Consider the following 12,569-nt stretch of genomic DNA (forward strand, 5'->3'; position numbering starts at 1 on the left):
GATGAAACATACAACTTTCCTCTAGTTCTTTAATGCTTCCTCACCCCCTCCCCACTATCATGATCTCAATTCTACCTTACAAATCTGACTAGACCAGAGGATATACATTGGTACAGATAGGAACTAGAAACACATGGAATCCGGGACAGATATATCCCTCAGGACCAATAATGAGAGTAGCAATACCAGGAGGGGAAGGGGAAGGTGGGGTAGAGAGGGGGAAACGATTACAGGGATTTGCATATAACCTCCTCCCTGGGGGACGGACAACTGAAAAGTGGGGGAAGGGACACATCAGACAGTGTAAGACATGACAAAACAATGATAATTTATAAATTATCAAGGGTTTGTGAGGGACGGTGGGGAGGGAGGGGGAAAAATAAGCTGATACCAAGGGCTCAAGTAGAAAGCAAATGCTTTGAAAATGATGATGGCAACAAATGTACAAATGTGCTTGACACCATGGATGGATGTGTGGATTGTGATAAGATCTGTAATGAGCCCCCAATAAAGCGATTTTTAAAAAAAGATTGTCTCAGAAACCCACACGAGCAGTTCTAGTCTGTCCTGTAAGGTCGCTCTGAGTCACAATCGACTTGCTGTGTGGTGTTTAATTTTTGGAGTTCTACTGAACTGCACAGAGCCCCCATTTTCCTAACTACTGACGGTTACGCCAGCCTCCGGTGGGGATGCATCTGAACAAGAATGCCACTAGGAGCCTTGGCCGAAGCACGTGGCACATACCAAGCGGTCAACTAAAAGTGAGCCACGGGGGTGGTTACTGTTACCAACAGTAGCCAGATTCAAGTTTTGCTCCTCCCGGCCTGCAGGAAAAGTTCAATCTCCTCAACAGGCCATGCCAAGGGCCCCTTCGCCCGCCATGCCCTCGCCCCACCCCCTCCCGCTTGCTCTGTGTCGGCAGGCTCAGAGTGAAGGCAGGGCACACAGTTTCAGTACTGTGTTGGGTGTGGGGCCACAGAGCAAACCGGGGCCCTCTGAAAGGGGGAGGGGGCTGGTATTCAAGCTGGGCTGCGAAGGCTGCAGTTGGAGATGGGAAGAGTGGAGAAGAGGAGTGGACACTTTGTGGGAGAGGTCCTGGTGTTTTTGGGGAACTGCGAGGCAGGGCGGAGCAGCAGCAACAGCACCAGGATGTGCTGTCTGTCTGTCCACCTTACGGCTGGCGGGGAGCTACGTCATGGGGTTGCTGAGCTTGACATTGGTTAGCTAGGTCGAGAACCTGGCTTAGAGCAGAGTAGCTGTGCAGAAAGGTCTGTGGGGCTGCCCTGTTCTCAGGGCCCTCCTGGGCAAGGCTCGGGCTGGGTACCAGGCAGGACTGGGCTGGCAGCACCACATACCAAGGTCCGTGGTCACCATGCTCTGCTCTGGCAGCAGTGCAGTCAGGGAGGGGCAGCCTTGTGGACTTGAGCACGTGGGGGGAGACAGCTAGAAGGACGGACAGGAATTTAAGGCCTGCAATGCCACACTCAAGCGTCAGGTTCTGCAGGGCGTGCAGAGCGGGCCTGCAGATGTTTTGAGCAGGGGCCGCTGTGGCCTGGGATCACGAGCAGCGTGGAGGCCAGGTCACCGGCCCTCCCCAGCATCCTGGGCACCATGCTTCCCCACGAGAAGCCTGAGAATGGAACTACAGGCGCGAGCAGCCACGTTGCCAAGGCCGTTTGCCATGGCAACACCAGGGAGCTGCTGGTGGGCCGGCTGCTGCCACTGCTCCGGGCCTGCTTTCTACCGTCTCCTCGCTCTCCTTTTGCTAAATGATCGCGTCTGCCAGGCAATCACAAGGGGAAAACACGGCTGCAGAGCTGCAGGGGAGCCTCCGTCTCAGCCAGGCAGGGCGCGCCCGGCTGAGCTCCCAGACAGTGGGTCCCTGCCCTGCAAAGCCAGCCCTGGCCATGCAGCCAGCAGCTTGGGGTCCTGTCCTACCTCTGCTGGGTGACCTGAAGACACCCCCTGGTCTACTCTCAGCCTGATCAAGGAGAGAGCACTGAACAGGGGGACCCCCAGGTCACTTCCGGCTCCCTGGAGGATCGGGTTCACTTTGATGGAATTTATTTTATACCAACGCCATCCTCATGGTGGCTCCCACTTACGGAGCACCTACTATATGCCAGGCCATGCTGCAAGCATGATCAATGCTCGAGGACCGCAAGAACATACTAGAATTAGCTCCAATCTTGCATTTGAGTTAACTGAGATCAGAGAACTTAAGATATTTCCTTAGGGTCACACAGCGATGAATGGTCCAAGCCCAGATGCAAACATTAAAAAATTAAACTCCAGATTCTACAAGAAAAATGCAAAACACAACCATAACAACAAAACCCCCAGAGTGTCCAGAGGACCAAGGCCCCAGGGCTCAGTGGGCTACAAAGGGCCGAGGCTGTCATTTCAGTCCACAGCAAGGTCTCATCCAGTCCGCTGCACCCAGGGCTGCCAGCAGCCCCGTTTGCGAGATGAAAAGGCTGAGGCAGAGAGGCCTGTGCCAAAGCGACTGGGCTTGTCCCAAGCAGAGCCCAATTCTAGGGCTCAAAGCTCTCTTGGCCCCCTAAACAAATTAATTAAGGCAAATATGTTTGTTTTCTTCCCCAGAAGACCTAGCCGTAATTATGAGCCTCTGGTGGTAATTAATCAATGGTTTTGTCTTTCCGTTTGTAAAACTCTCTTTGATCTCCAACGACAGATAGGTCTGGGTGGCAACGGAGCCTCTCTGCTCTGAGAACAGGGCTGGGGGTCCAGAGGCCCAGAGACCTTGTGCCCAAACTAGCCATGTGACCTCAGGCCAGGCCCTTCCCTCACTGAGACGGTGGACCCCGGCTGCTGACCCAGCCCCCCAGCCTGTCTCCCTCACTGGATGGTCCAGAGCATCTCAGCAGAGACCTTCCGGAGGCGGGAGTCCGAGGTGCTCACGGACAATGACAAGAGGGAGAAAATGCAGCCTGCCCCATGCCGGTGATGGACTTCAGGCCAGGGTCCCACAGTCACCAAGGGTAACAGTCTCTCGGAAGGCTACCTGCCATGTATGCCCCCCCAGCCCTCCAGACCTAACTCTCAGACCGGAGAAGAGCTGGTCAGGGAGGGTGTCAGGGACTGGGCCTTCTCCAGTTTCTCTGACTTAGTGTGTCCTTTTCTGGAAAAGGGGGTGGGGGGGATTGAAGCGCTCCAGAGGCCCTCCCAAGCCCAGCACAAGAAGGACTTGGTCAAGGTCAAGGTTCAAATCCCTAGTCAGTCACTCACTAGCTGTGGGACCTTGCAACTCACCTAACGCCCGTGTGCCTGTTTCATCCCTACAAGAGGAGAGAACAGAAGCAGCCTCGGCAGGCTTGTCCGGAGAAACCCCAGTTGACAACAGTACTCGAGTCTCGTCACAAACACACTGGAAAACAATGTGCGTGGGTGGATGACAACAGGAGCAGCCAGGAGCTGACAGGAGTTGAACCTGGGTGACGGGGACATGGGGACTCGCTGTATTCTTCTTGCTTACTGTCTACTTTTATACGTGTCTGGCATTTTCCACGGTAAAACACTGAAAATATAAAATTCTTTTCAGAGAACCTGACACCCAGGCATACAAAACAGTCTCCAGGCTAGTCAAGGATAAAAATAATCATCCCTTGTCCCCCAGCGCTGGCCATCCAGTTTGAAGGGACCAGAACCCGGCCAGACACCACAGGGCAGTGAGCATGGCCACGCTCCAGCCGGGTTCGAGAGGCCAAGAACACTTGATTGTGCACAAAGGACTGTGCAGAGAGGAGGGTGGGCTCTAAATACAGAAAAACGGCGGGATACCGGGGGAAGATCCAAAGTTGAGATTCCTCCCAACCACGCTCAGAGGCTGGTTCTGCTGTCCTATTTTGTAGGCGCTGAGACTTGAGAACAAACGAGGTGAGCATCGAATTGTTCAAGACCCCACAGCTGGTGAAGTGGCGGACCCAAGATTTGAACCCCAACCTGTGAGTCCCTTCTTCTCATGGCTCAGGAAGGCCTTTGTAAAGGCTCAAATCCACCATCACTTTTTCCAGAGGGAGGAGCCGCATTTTGCTCCATCCCTCCTCAGGAACTGAGGACATCCTGTGAGCTGCAGGGTTCGCTCAGAAGAGGCTGGGAGTCTAGCACATGCATCTGCTCGGTGAGCATTGACTGATGGTGAGAGAAAGATAAACACCCTGGACTTGGTGGAGCTTACTATGCAATGACTCGCTCAGTAGAACCCTTCTCGTGAGCTCTATTCGAAGAGGCATAGCTGTCATTTGGTGCTTATTAACTGCCAGGCATCGTGGTAGGGGCTTGGAATCCGTTGTCATTTGATTTAATGGACCATCTCATAAGGGAAGGGCTGGTGATCACTTCACACGTGGGGACCTGGGCGCTCCGAGAGGTGGCGTCGTCCATCAAAGATCTCTGCAGCCAGCAGCAAATCACAGAGACACAGGCACCGCGGAGGCTGGAGGTGAATGAGGAGGCATTGCCCCCAAGGCTGGCAGGTGAGCTGGGTCATAGGGTGGACGTGGTGGAAGCTGCAAAGGACAGCCTGAGCCAAAACTTCCAGGAGGAAAATTCACGGCATGGTCTGGGAGTGGACCAGGGTCCCCAAGAGAACACAACTCTGCATAAAGGCAGGGGTCTCTGAGGACCCTTGAACACCAGATCAGAGTTTTAGCTTTAATTCAAAAGTACCGGGGAGCCCTGGGAACTGGAAGAGGGCAGATCTGTCATCAGGAGCCCCTGTGGCACGGCGAGTTCAGTAGTAGGCTGCTAACTGAAAGGAAGGTTGGCAGTTTCCAGGAGAAAGATGAGGCTGTCTGTGGTCTCAAAACCCTATGGAACAGTCTCCCGTACTATAGAGTTGCCACACGTTAGAATCAATTCAACTGCAGTGGACTGAGGACACAGAGGAGGGGAGAGTCTGGTGTGACAAAGATCTCGAGAGTAACGACAGATCCAATTGTGACTGATGACGAATCTCAACAGAACCAAACAAGCTCCACTGCCATCAAATGCATTCCTGTAGCAACCCTACAGGACACCGTTAGGACTGCCCCTTGGGGTTTCCAAGGCTATAAATCTTTAAGGGAGTAGAAAGTCTCATCTTTGTCTCATGGAGAGGCTGGTGGGTTCAAACTGCTGGCCTTTCAGTTAACAGCCCAACTTACGACTCACTAAGCCACCAAGGCTCCTAGGCATCTAGACCAGGAGAGGGCCAAGCACCAGGTCTGGTCGTGCCCGAAGTGTCCAGTCGAATTGATCTTGCATTCACGGAATGCTCATGGGATGGCTGCAAAACACTCGACTCACCTGAACCCCCTCGTTCTCTTCCTTTACCTGCCGCCCTTTTTTACACAGACACGTGCATTCATCAGTGGTTGCTTTATACTTGGTCCTGCCCGTTTAAAATGCTTCAAAAATGAGAAGACTTCCATTTTGTATGAGCAGCGAGTCATTGCTCACTTTACATTCCTGAGATACTGAATTCCCAACCCTAAGAGCTAGGGCCTATCATTCCGTTTTACAGAGGGAACATCTGGGGACTAGAGAGGAAGGTCTTATGAGTACCCCTTTCTCATTGCACAATGTGCCTTCCTTCACTCGGGTGCTGGAGAGAGGATGGCGGAGAGTAGCCCGTCTTTAGGGAGCTGGGAGTCAGTGGTCTGTGGGCTCCCAGGGGCAGTCTTCAGCAAGCTAAGCCGGTGAAGTTCTTGGAAATGGTCAAACACTCCTCTGAAATAGGACAACTGCAGCACCTCCACCTGAAATGTTTTGGGGTTTTGGTTCTTTTGGAATGCTGGCAGAAGATGCAATCGTGCAAATGGAAGACAAGTAAGCGGCACCCTGAGGATGCTCGACTAATGGCGTTGATGATGAAGAGAGTGACGGAGGCAGAGGAAGAGTGCGTCTCACTCTAGAATGCTCTCCTCCCAGATGGCCTCCCTCCCAAGCTGCAGTCCCCATTTGCAAGGCTGCTTCTGACTCAAACTAGTGTTCCTTCTATGCCTCCAGAGTGGGAGAAGGGTGACTCATCCGCTGGCAATGGAGGAGCTCCTGGCTGTCCTGCAGCGGCTGGAGAAGAGGGCCCTCGTGGAGGGCAAATAGGAGTGCCAGGGGTCCAGGTCCTGAGCCATTTGCCTTTCCTGGGTTTCACAGGCAACCTGAGGGCTTGTCTGACAGCACTACTCAGGGGACCCCAGGAAAAGCCAGTAGGCAGGCCCTTTCTGGGCTCAACTTGGGTGAAGGACAACACCCAATCCAAGTTGCCCTTCAACTTGCTCTTACAAATGGCTGGACGTCTGATTTAGGAAAAAACGTTGGCCCTGGCTTTTGGGGCCACAGAAGCAGCCATATTCCTGACTGAGCAAAGGATCACTGGGGCAGTGGTAAGTCTCTCTCAGGTGTCCAGGTAGCCAAGGTCCCTTCAGTGCTTAGAGCAGCTGTCGAACAAAGGGAGCGAGGTACCAATTGCATCATGGGCCGCGTTCACAAGCTGGCACTTCACTTCACCAGTCAGAACCATATTCCTAGGGAGAGAAGGTCCAGCACCACTGATAAGCAAAGAAAGGCACATGAAACAGGAAGGGCAGCGCGGTTTATTGAGGAGCAGCGTGGTAACAGTGAACAAACATCAAAAAAGCCAAGAGTTCTCTGGGTCGGCCTGGGGAACCAGGCCTTGCCCCGCATAACACTGGTAAGTAAGCACCATTTCTAGAAGGCCTTCCAGAAATGCGCTTACCAAATGCCTGTCCGGTTCCTTTGACAGGCTCATTTCACTTCCAGGAACTTCATTGAAGGAATAAGACACGGCACAAAGACAGTCGTCTCAGCATTGCTTACAATAAAGAGCAAATGAGCAAAAATGGAAAATAACTTACAAATAACAAGGGGATAAAAAGGACAGACGAAATATATTTTGATTCAACCCTTGAAGATACAGCCATTAAAATAATAAAGTAGAATGTGTATCGATGTGGACAGATGTTCACAGCACACTGATGAGGGAGAACGGGGCACGGGCGTGTCATTCCAGGGGCACGGGCGTGTCATTCCAGTTACAAAACAGTATACACAGAAGAACTTCATCTTTCTCAGGCAGACGTCATCCGTATGAACCAATAAGAAAGAAGACCAGAAGGATAAACAAAAAGGAGCAGCCATTGTCACCTATTTGTCATTTTCTTCTTTAGACTTGCCAGGAGTCTCTAATATTTTCACAACTTTTTTTTTTTTTAATGATAAGGGATTGAACCAGATGATTTATCAAATTCCTGCCAGCCCTGACACTTTGGGCATCTATGATTGATGTCCCAACAACTGCAAACAACCCATATTTAGTGTGGGCTTACTGCATGGCCTTTGGAGCCCAAGTCTTTGCCCGCAGCTGCAGTCCTCTGCATTCCTCTCTCCCCACACTTGTGGCCCAGCTGTCTCCCCTGCCAGTCTGGGTGCTTCTGCAGGGCAGGGCCCAGCTGTACTGTCTGTAATCCAGGTCCCTAGCCAAGAGCTGAGTGAAGGGATGAGGCTCATCATGGTGACAGGTGCCATGCGGGCACAAAAAAATTAAAAGGGCCAGCTCCTGCCCTAGAATCTTACTAGGCCACAGGGCTCACACACAGCATGCTTGGCTGAGGAGGGAGACCAGGCACACACAGCATGCTTGGCTGAGGAGGGAGACCAGGCAGCAGGGCAGGCTGGGCCAGGAAGGCCCACTGGAGGGGAAGGCTATGCAGGCTGGTGGGTGAGGGCACTGGAGGCTTGCACGGCCAGGGCAGAGGTGAAGTAAACCCTAACTTCTTGGGGAACCATGCCTCCAACCTTTCTAAGAAGCTTTCACAATCATGGTTCTAGGAAATGTCTGTACTTTGGCCTGAATGGGTAAAAGTTAACTCTCCTGCTGAGCCGAAGCCCTTTAGTTAATCCCCCACCAGCATAAGCCACCAAACACAACAAAGTCTATAGAGCAAAGACAAAACGGAATTACTATCTCCCCCACCCCTCCCAAAGGGCGAGGCAGACGACTGGAGGTGGAGGTGGAGGGAGAGGAGCGGGGAGGGAAGGGAGAAACAAGGAGAGGACGCTGCCGGAACAAGCAGACACCTCACATGCATAGGTGCTCACCCCACCAGCCACCACGCCACCGGATTCGCATGCCGCCGCCACCAGCCCCATTTGACAGATGAAGAAACGAGGCTCGCGGGTTCAAATGGCTTGCCCGGCTCACGCAGCCGGAGAGTGGGGAAGGCGACTCCACTCAGGCCTTCTGACTCCAAGTCCAGTGCTATTTCGAGGTAACACACAGGACCTGGAGTCAGGAGCCCTGGGTGGCTCTGTCACCCGCTGGCTGCGTGGTCCTGTGCAAGCCGCTCACCCCTCGCAGCCTCTTTCCCCAACTGTAAAACGAGGAGGCACGCGATGACCCGCCCACGTCCTTTTCAGGCTCGGCGTGCCGAGCCTTCTAGGGGCGGCTGCAAGGCTCACCCTATCAATTACATTTCCCAAGTTGGGCCGGCAAGAGCACCCGCCTGTCACGTGGTCCAATAAAAAAGCAAAGGTCCCAGATTAACTTTCACTGCATTGCTCCTGCTGACACCCGATTAGCCAATTTTCTGGGCTGCGTGGGTGAAATGTACCTGCTGCATTGGCTGGCTGGGCGGCTAAAAGAGCAATTGGTTACGTATTGCTGAGCCACGGCACACGACGCCGTAGTTAAAACCCAGGGCCAGATTCAGCCGGCGAATTCTTGCCACGGCTCCGGGTCTCCAAGCTACTTCAGGCCTCGCTAGCCCGCCTCTTGGCGGCAAGGGTGGGTGACACTCCTAGTCAGAGGGCTGGGGACGGTGCCTTCCCAAAGGCAGCTCTGCCCTGCCGCGCTCCAGGTGCCCCAGCCTCGGACTGTGGGCTCCGGAGCCGCTGGGGCTGAGACCAGCCTGGGGTGCAGACACCCGCGCGGGGCGTGTGACGGCTGCACCCGGTGACCGCGGCGGGAGCTCCACCGCAGTTTCGTCAGAGGTAAAGGTGCGCGCCCGGCGCGCGCGGCGTGTACACGCGCACACACACACACACACACACACACACACAGCCCGCTCGCTTGCTCTCCACACTCCCGCCCGCCCAGCAAAGCTCAATCACACTCCACCAGCCCCTTCGGCCCCAACCCGAGCCCACCCACCGGAGTGCACCCGCCACCCACCGCGCCGCCCCGCCGCAGCGTCCTCTGCTGCGAAGGAGGGCCAGCCTTCCCCGGCTCCTAGCACGCTTCCTCTCGGCGACACCCGTCGCGCCGCCCCGGCCCGGTCGCCAGCCCGAAATCGCCACCCGGAGTCGGCCTGGAGCGGAACGTCTCGGCGGCTGCGTCCCCTGCAAGTCGCGTTCCACCGCAAGGAGTCGGCTCGCAAGCTTCTCCCCGCCCACCGGGTCTCATGACAGCTGCTGCCGCCCAGACAGGCGGATTATAACAAGAGGCAAAGTTTCCCTCTCTCCCCTCCCACCTCCCGCCCCCCTCTTTTCCCCTCCCACCCATGTTATGCAAAACGAGCCGGCACCGGCGCCGCCACTCCAGGTACCAAACCAGCCCCGGCGGGCCGCGCCCGGTTCAGCGCGGCGGTCCCTCTGGGCGCCCAGGCGGGCGCCCGCTCCCTGGGTCTCCTCCGCGACGCCGCCGCACCCCGAGTCTCCCGGCGGGCACCCCGCGGGCGGGCGCCTCCAGAAAAACCCCTAACTCTGGGGCCAAACTTTACGCTTGCAACAGGCATGGGGTGAGAGCAATGGGGGAAGGGTGGGAATCACAGACACACATAGACACACACACCACCTTGTGCGGGCATTTTCGGCGGCTGTTTGTCCCAGCGGCACACTCGTCTCCGAGCCACCAGTTTCTCTGCCCCCCACCTGGCCCTCCCCGCACACCAGATCGCACTCTCCTGTCACGCGCGCGACGTCGGTGAGGCTCCCAGGCGCCGCCGGAGCCCGGGACGCCGCCTCGCCTTCCCTTCCCCCTGCAGCACTGAGCCCGCACCGGGGCCGCGCGCCGCAGGGGGACCCAGGCGCCCCCAGATCGTCCCCGAGTCCCCATCCTGCCTGCCGTGCTTTCCCCAGGGGCTCCGCTGAGTAGCGAAACCAGGAAGGCGCTATCCCCGCCCGCATGTCCACGTGCCCCACAAACCACTAAGCCTTAGAGCCGGCAACTGGCAGGAAACTCCGCGCTGCGGGCGCTGCTGGGGAGCCGCGGGGGGCCAGCAGCAGCACCCGCGGGGACCAGGGGCTGAAAGACGAGGGGGCTCCGGAGATTGGGGGAGTCACTCGTGCTGGGGCCACAAGTCCACGTGAAACTACGATAGCAAGTGCCGGGCGCTGAGGGCGCGCCTCCCGTGCCCAGCGCTAGCCCAAGGGCCCCCCACATCTTGGCGCGGCTGTGCTCCCCCAGTCTGCCGCGGTACCCCCAGTCTGCCCGCGAAGGGGAGGACTCCAAGCGGCCAGAGCTAGACCCTCCCTTAAGGATCACAGCGCCCCCAGCGCTTCGGCAAGCGCAGGGGGACCCCCAGGTCTCTTGCTCCCGTAACGGAGCGCAACGCAGGGCTCAAGGAAGGGGGGCTCTGCAGCCTGGAACCCCCGCGCCCCCAGTGCGCTCCCCTCTGCATCCCCGCCCCGCGGGAAAGGAGGCAGTCCTATCGGCTCCGCACCCCCTTCCTGGACCTCGGCCGGCGGTACCTGTGTGTCGGCGAGATAGTTGAGAAAGAAGGAGGAGAGCTCTTCGTCCAGCAGCGCGCCGCAGTCGTTCCCCGCCATCTTCCAGCCGCGGCTGCAGCGTGCGGCGGAGTCAGCGCCGAGCCGGCCGGGGGGAGGGAGCGAGCGAGCGAGCAGGAGGGAGGAGAGAGAGAGGCCGGCGGGAGGCGGAGGGCGGAGCTCCAGGCCCAGGCTGCCGCAGGGCCGCGGGCTGCGGAGGCGGGGCCGCGCGCGCCCGCCCGAGCAGGGGGTCGCGCCCCCACTCTCCCGCGCGGCGTGGAGCGCGACGACCCAAGCCCGCAGCCCCTAGCCCGGGAGAAAGCGCCCGCAGCCCGGTAGCGGTGCCCCAAGCCTGCAGCCTGATTCCTGCGCAGCAATGCGGGCAGCCCCCCGCTCCTACCGAGCGAATCACGTTGCGTTAGCGCTGGGCGGGCCCTGCGAGACAACCTGCTTCTGTTCAACCCGGGAAACTGAGGCCCTGAGAGACGGAGGTCTTCGTTTGAAGCTCCAGTGAACTTCAGTAGCAAAAGAAAAAGAGGTCCAGGGTTGACAGCCTGGAATGCTTTTGCTTCTTCACCCAGGGTGCCAAGCCAGAGAAGGAGAGAGCAATATTCGAGGGCAAGAGAAATCAAGGAAGGCTTGCCGGAGGAGGTGCCAATTTTATCCGCTCCTTGAAGGATGCGTTAACCCATATTCTGTTAAACCTGAACATTTCTGTTTTACACCGCCCTCGACGGGGGGTGGGGACGGGGGAGGTGTTCACAATGCCTAGAAATGACCTAGCCCTACAGGCTACACACACACACACACACACACACACACACGGCCACGGGACTCCTTAGTTCTTGCAGTCTCCTTTAAAACTCCGGTCCTTCTGGCAGTCACATTTGCGTGGATGATGATACGATCTCTGTCTCTTCCTACTGGGCTCAGCCTGGTGGAAGCTGGGCAGGAGTCTGCATTTGCCCTCAGGTGTGCAGCCTTGGTGGCCCAGTGATGAAGCACTTGTCTGCTAACTGAAAGGTCAGCAGTTTGAGCCCACTGGCCACTCTGAGGGAGGCAGGTAGATGCGGCAGTGCGTCTCTGTGAAGACTCCAGCCTTGGAAACCCGGATGGGGGGGAGTCGTGAGATTGGGTTTTGGTTTTTTTTTTCTCAGTGTGTTTTCTGTCTCCAGGGCCTGGCGTGCTGTGTTGTCGGTTGCTGTGTGGAGGGCCTTGGACTCTTGGCAACCCCATGGGTACAGACTAGAAGGACTGCGTGGAACTTCCAAAGTGGCCACCTTTCAGAAGCAGATCCCTCTGGCCCCTGGGTGGGTTCACACCGCCGGCCGCCGATTCGTAGTTGAGAGTTTCGCCGTTTGTGCTACCCAAAGACTCTTCCGGCACTGAAGGAAAAAAAGCCAGACCATTCCCAGTGATGCAGCATAGAAACGGAGTACCCAGTGGTTCTGATAGGCAGTGACCTTCATGGAAACAGACCTCCACATCTTCCTCTCAGAGAGCGGCTGGCAGATTTCTGCTGCCCATTTCGTCCACAGAGGAGTGCTATAGCCAGGGGGCCACCAGCGCTCCTTTTCTGGCACATAGTAGACGCTTCATAAATAATGAGTTCGCGGGAAACCTGGAGGGCCACTGCCATCAGAGCCCACACATGGTACAGAGTGGGACCCTGACTGTCCAGGTCCCAGGGAGCACAGCACGTGAGTGCCTAGGCCCAAGCCAGAACTCAGTGAGGCTTCCCAACTCCAACCATGAACTTCCATGGCCCTGGCCTGCTGCCTGACAGGAGGTGAGGATGCTAAGGGACAGGGGAAGGAAGGCTTGGGCCTGTTTATTGGACATGCCTG

The 12,569-nt window shown here is 56.7% G+C and overlaps 1 protein-coding gene across 1 annotated transcript in view; it reads right to left on the reverse strand.

The window, feature by feature from the left end:
- PPARGC1B (PPARG coactivator 1 beta) overlaps nt 1-10,799 on the reverse strand; it is a 116,090-nt gene extending 105,291 nt beyond the window's left edge. Inside the window, exon 1 of the mRNA XM_045284713.1 lies at nt 10,708-10,799. Coding sequence (XP_045140648.1) covers nt 10,708-10,785 — 78 coding nt within the window. The 5' untranslated portion in view covers nt 10,786-10,799. The remainder of the gene's footprint in view (nt 1-10,707) is intronic.
- Between the last annotated feature and the right edge of the window lie 1,770 nt (nt 10,800-12,569).

Source organism: Echinops telfairi, unplaced genomic scaffold (genome assembly GCF_000313985.2).
Source record: "Echinops telfairi isolate 266 unplaced genomic scaffold, ASM31398v2 ScPeMD7_7469;HRSCAF=8507_0, whole genome shotgun sequence".
NCBI lineage: Eukaryota > Metazoa > Chordata > Mammalia > Afrosoricida > Tenrecidae > Echinops > Echinops telfairi.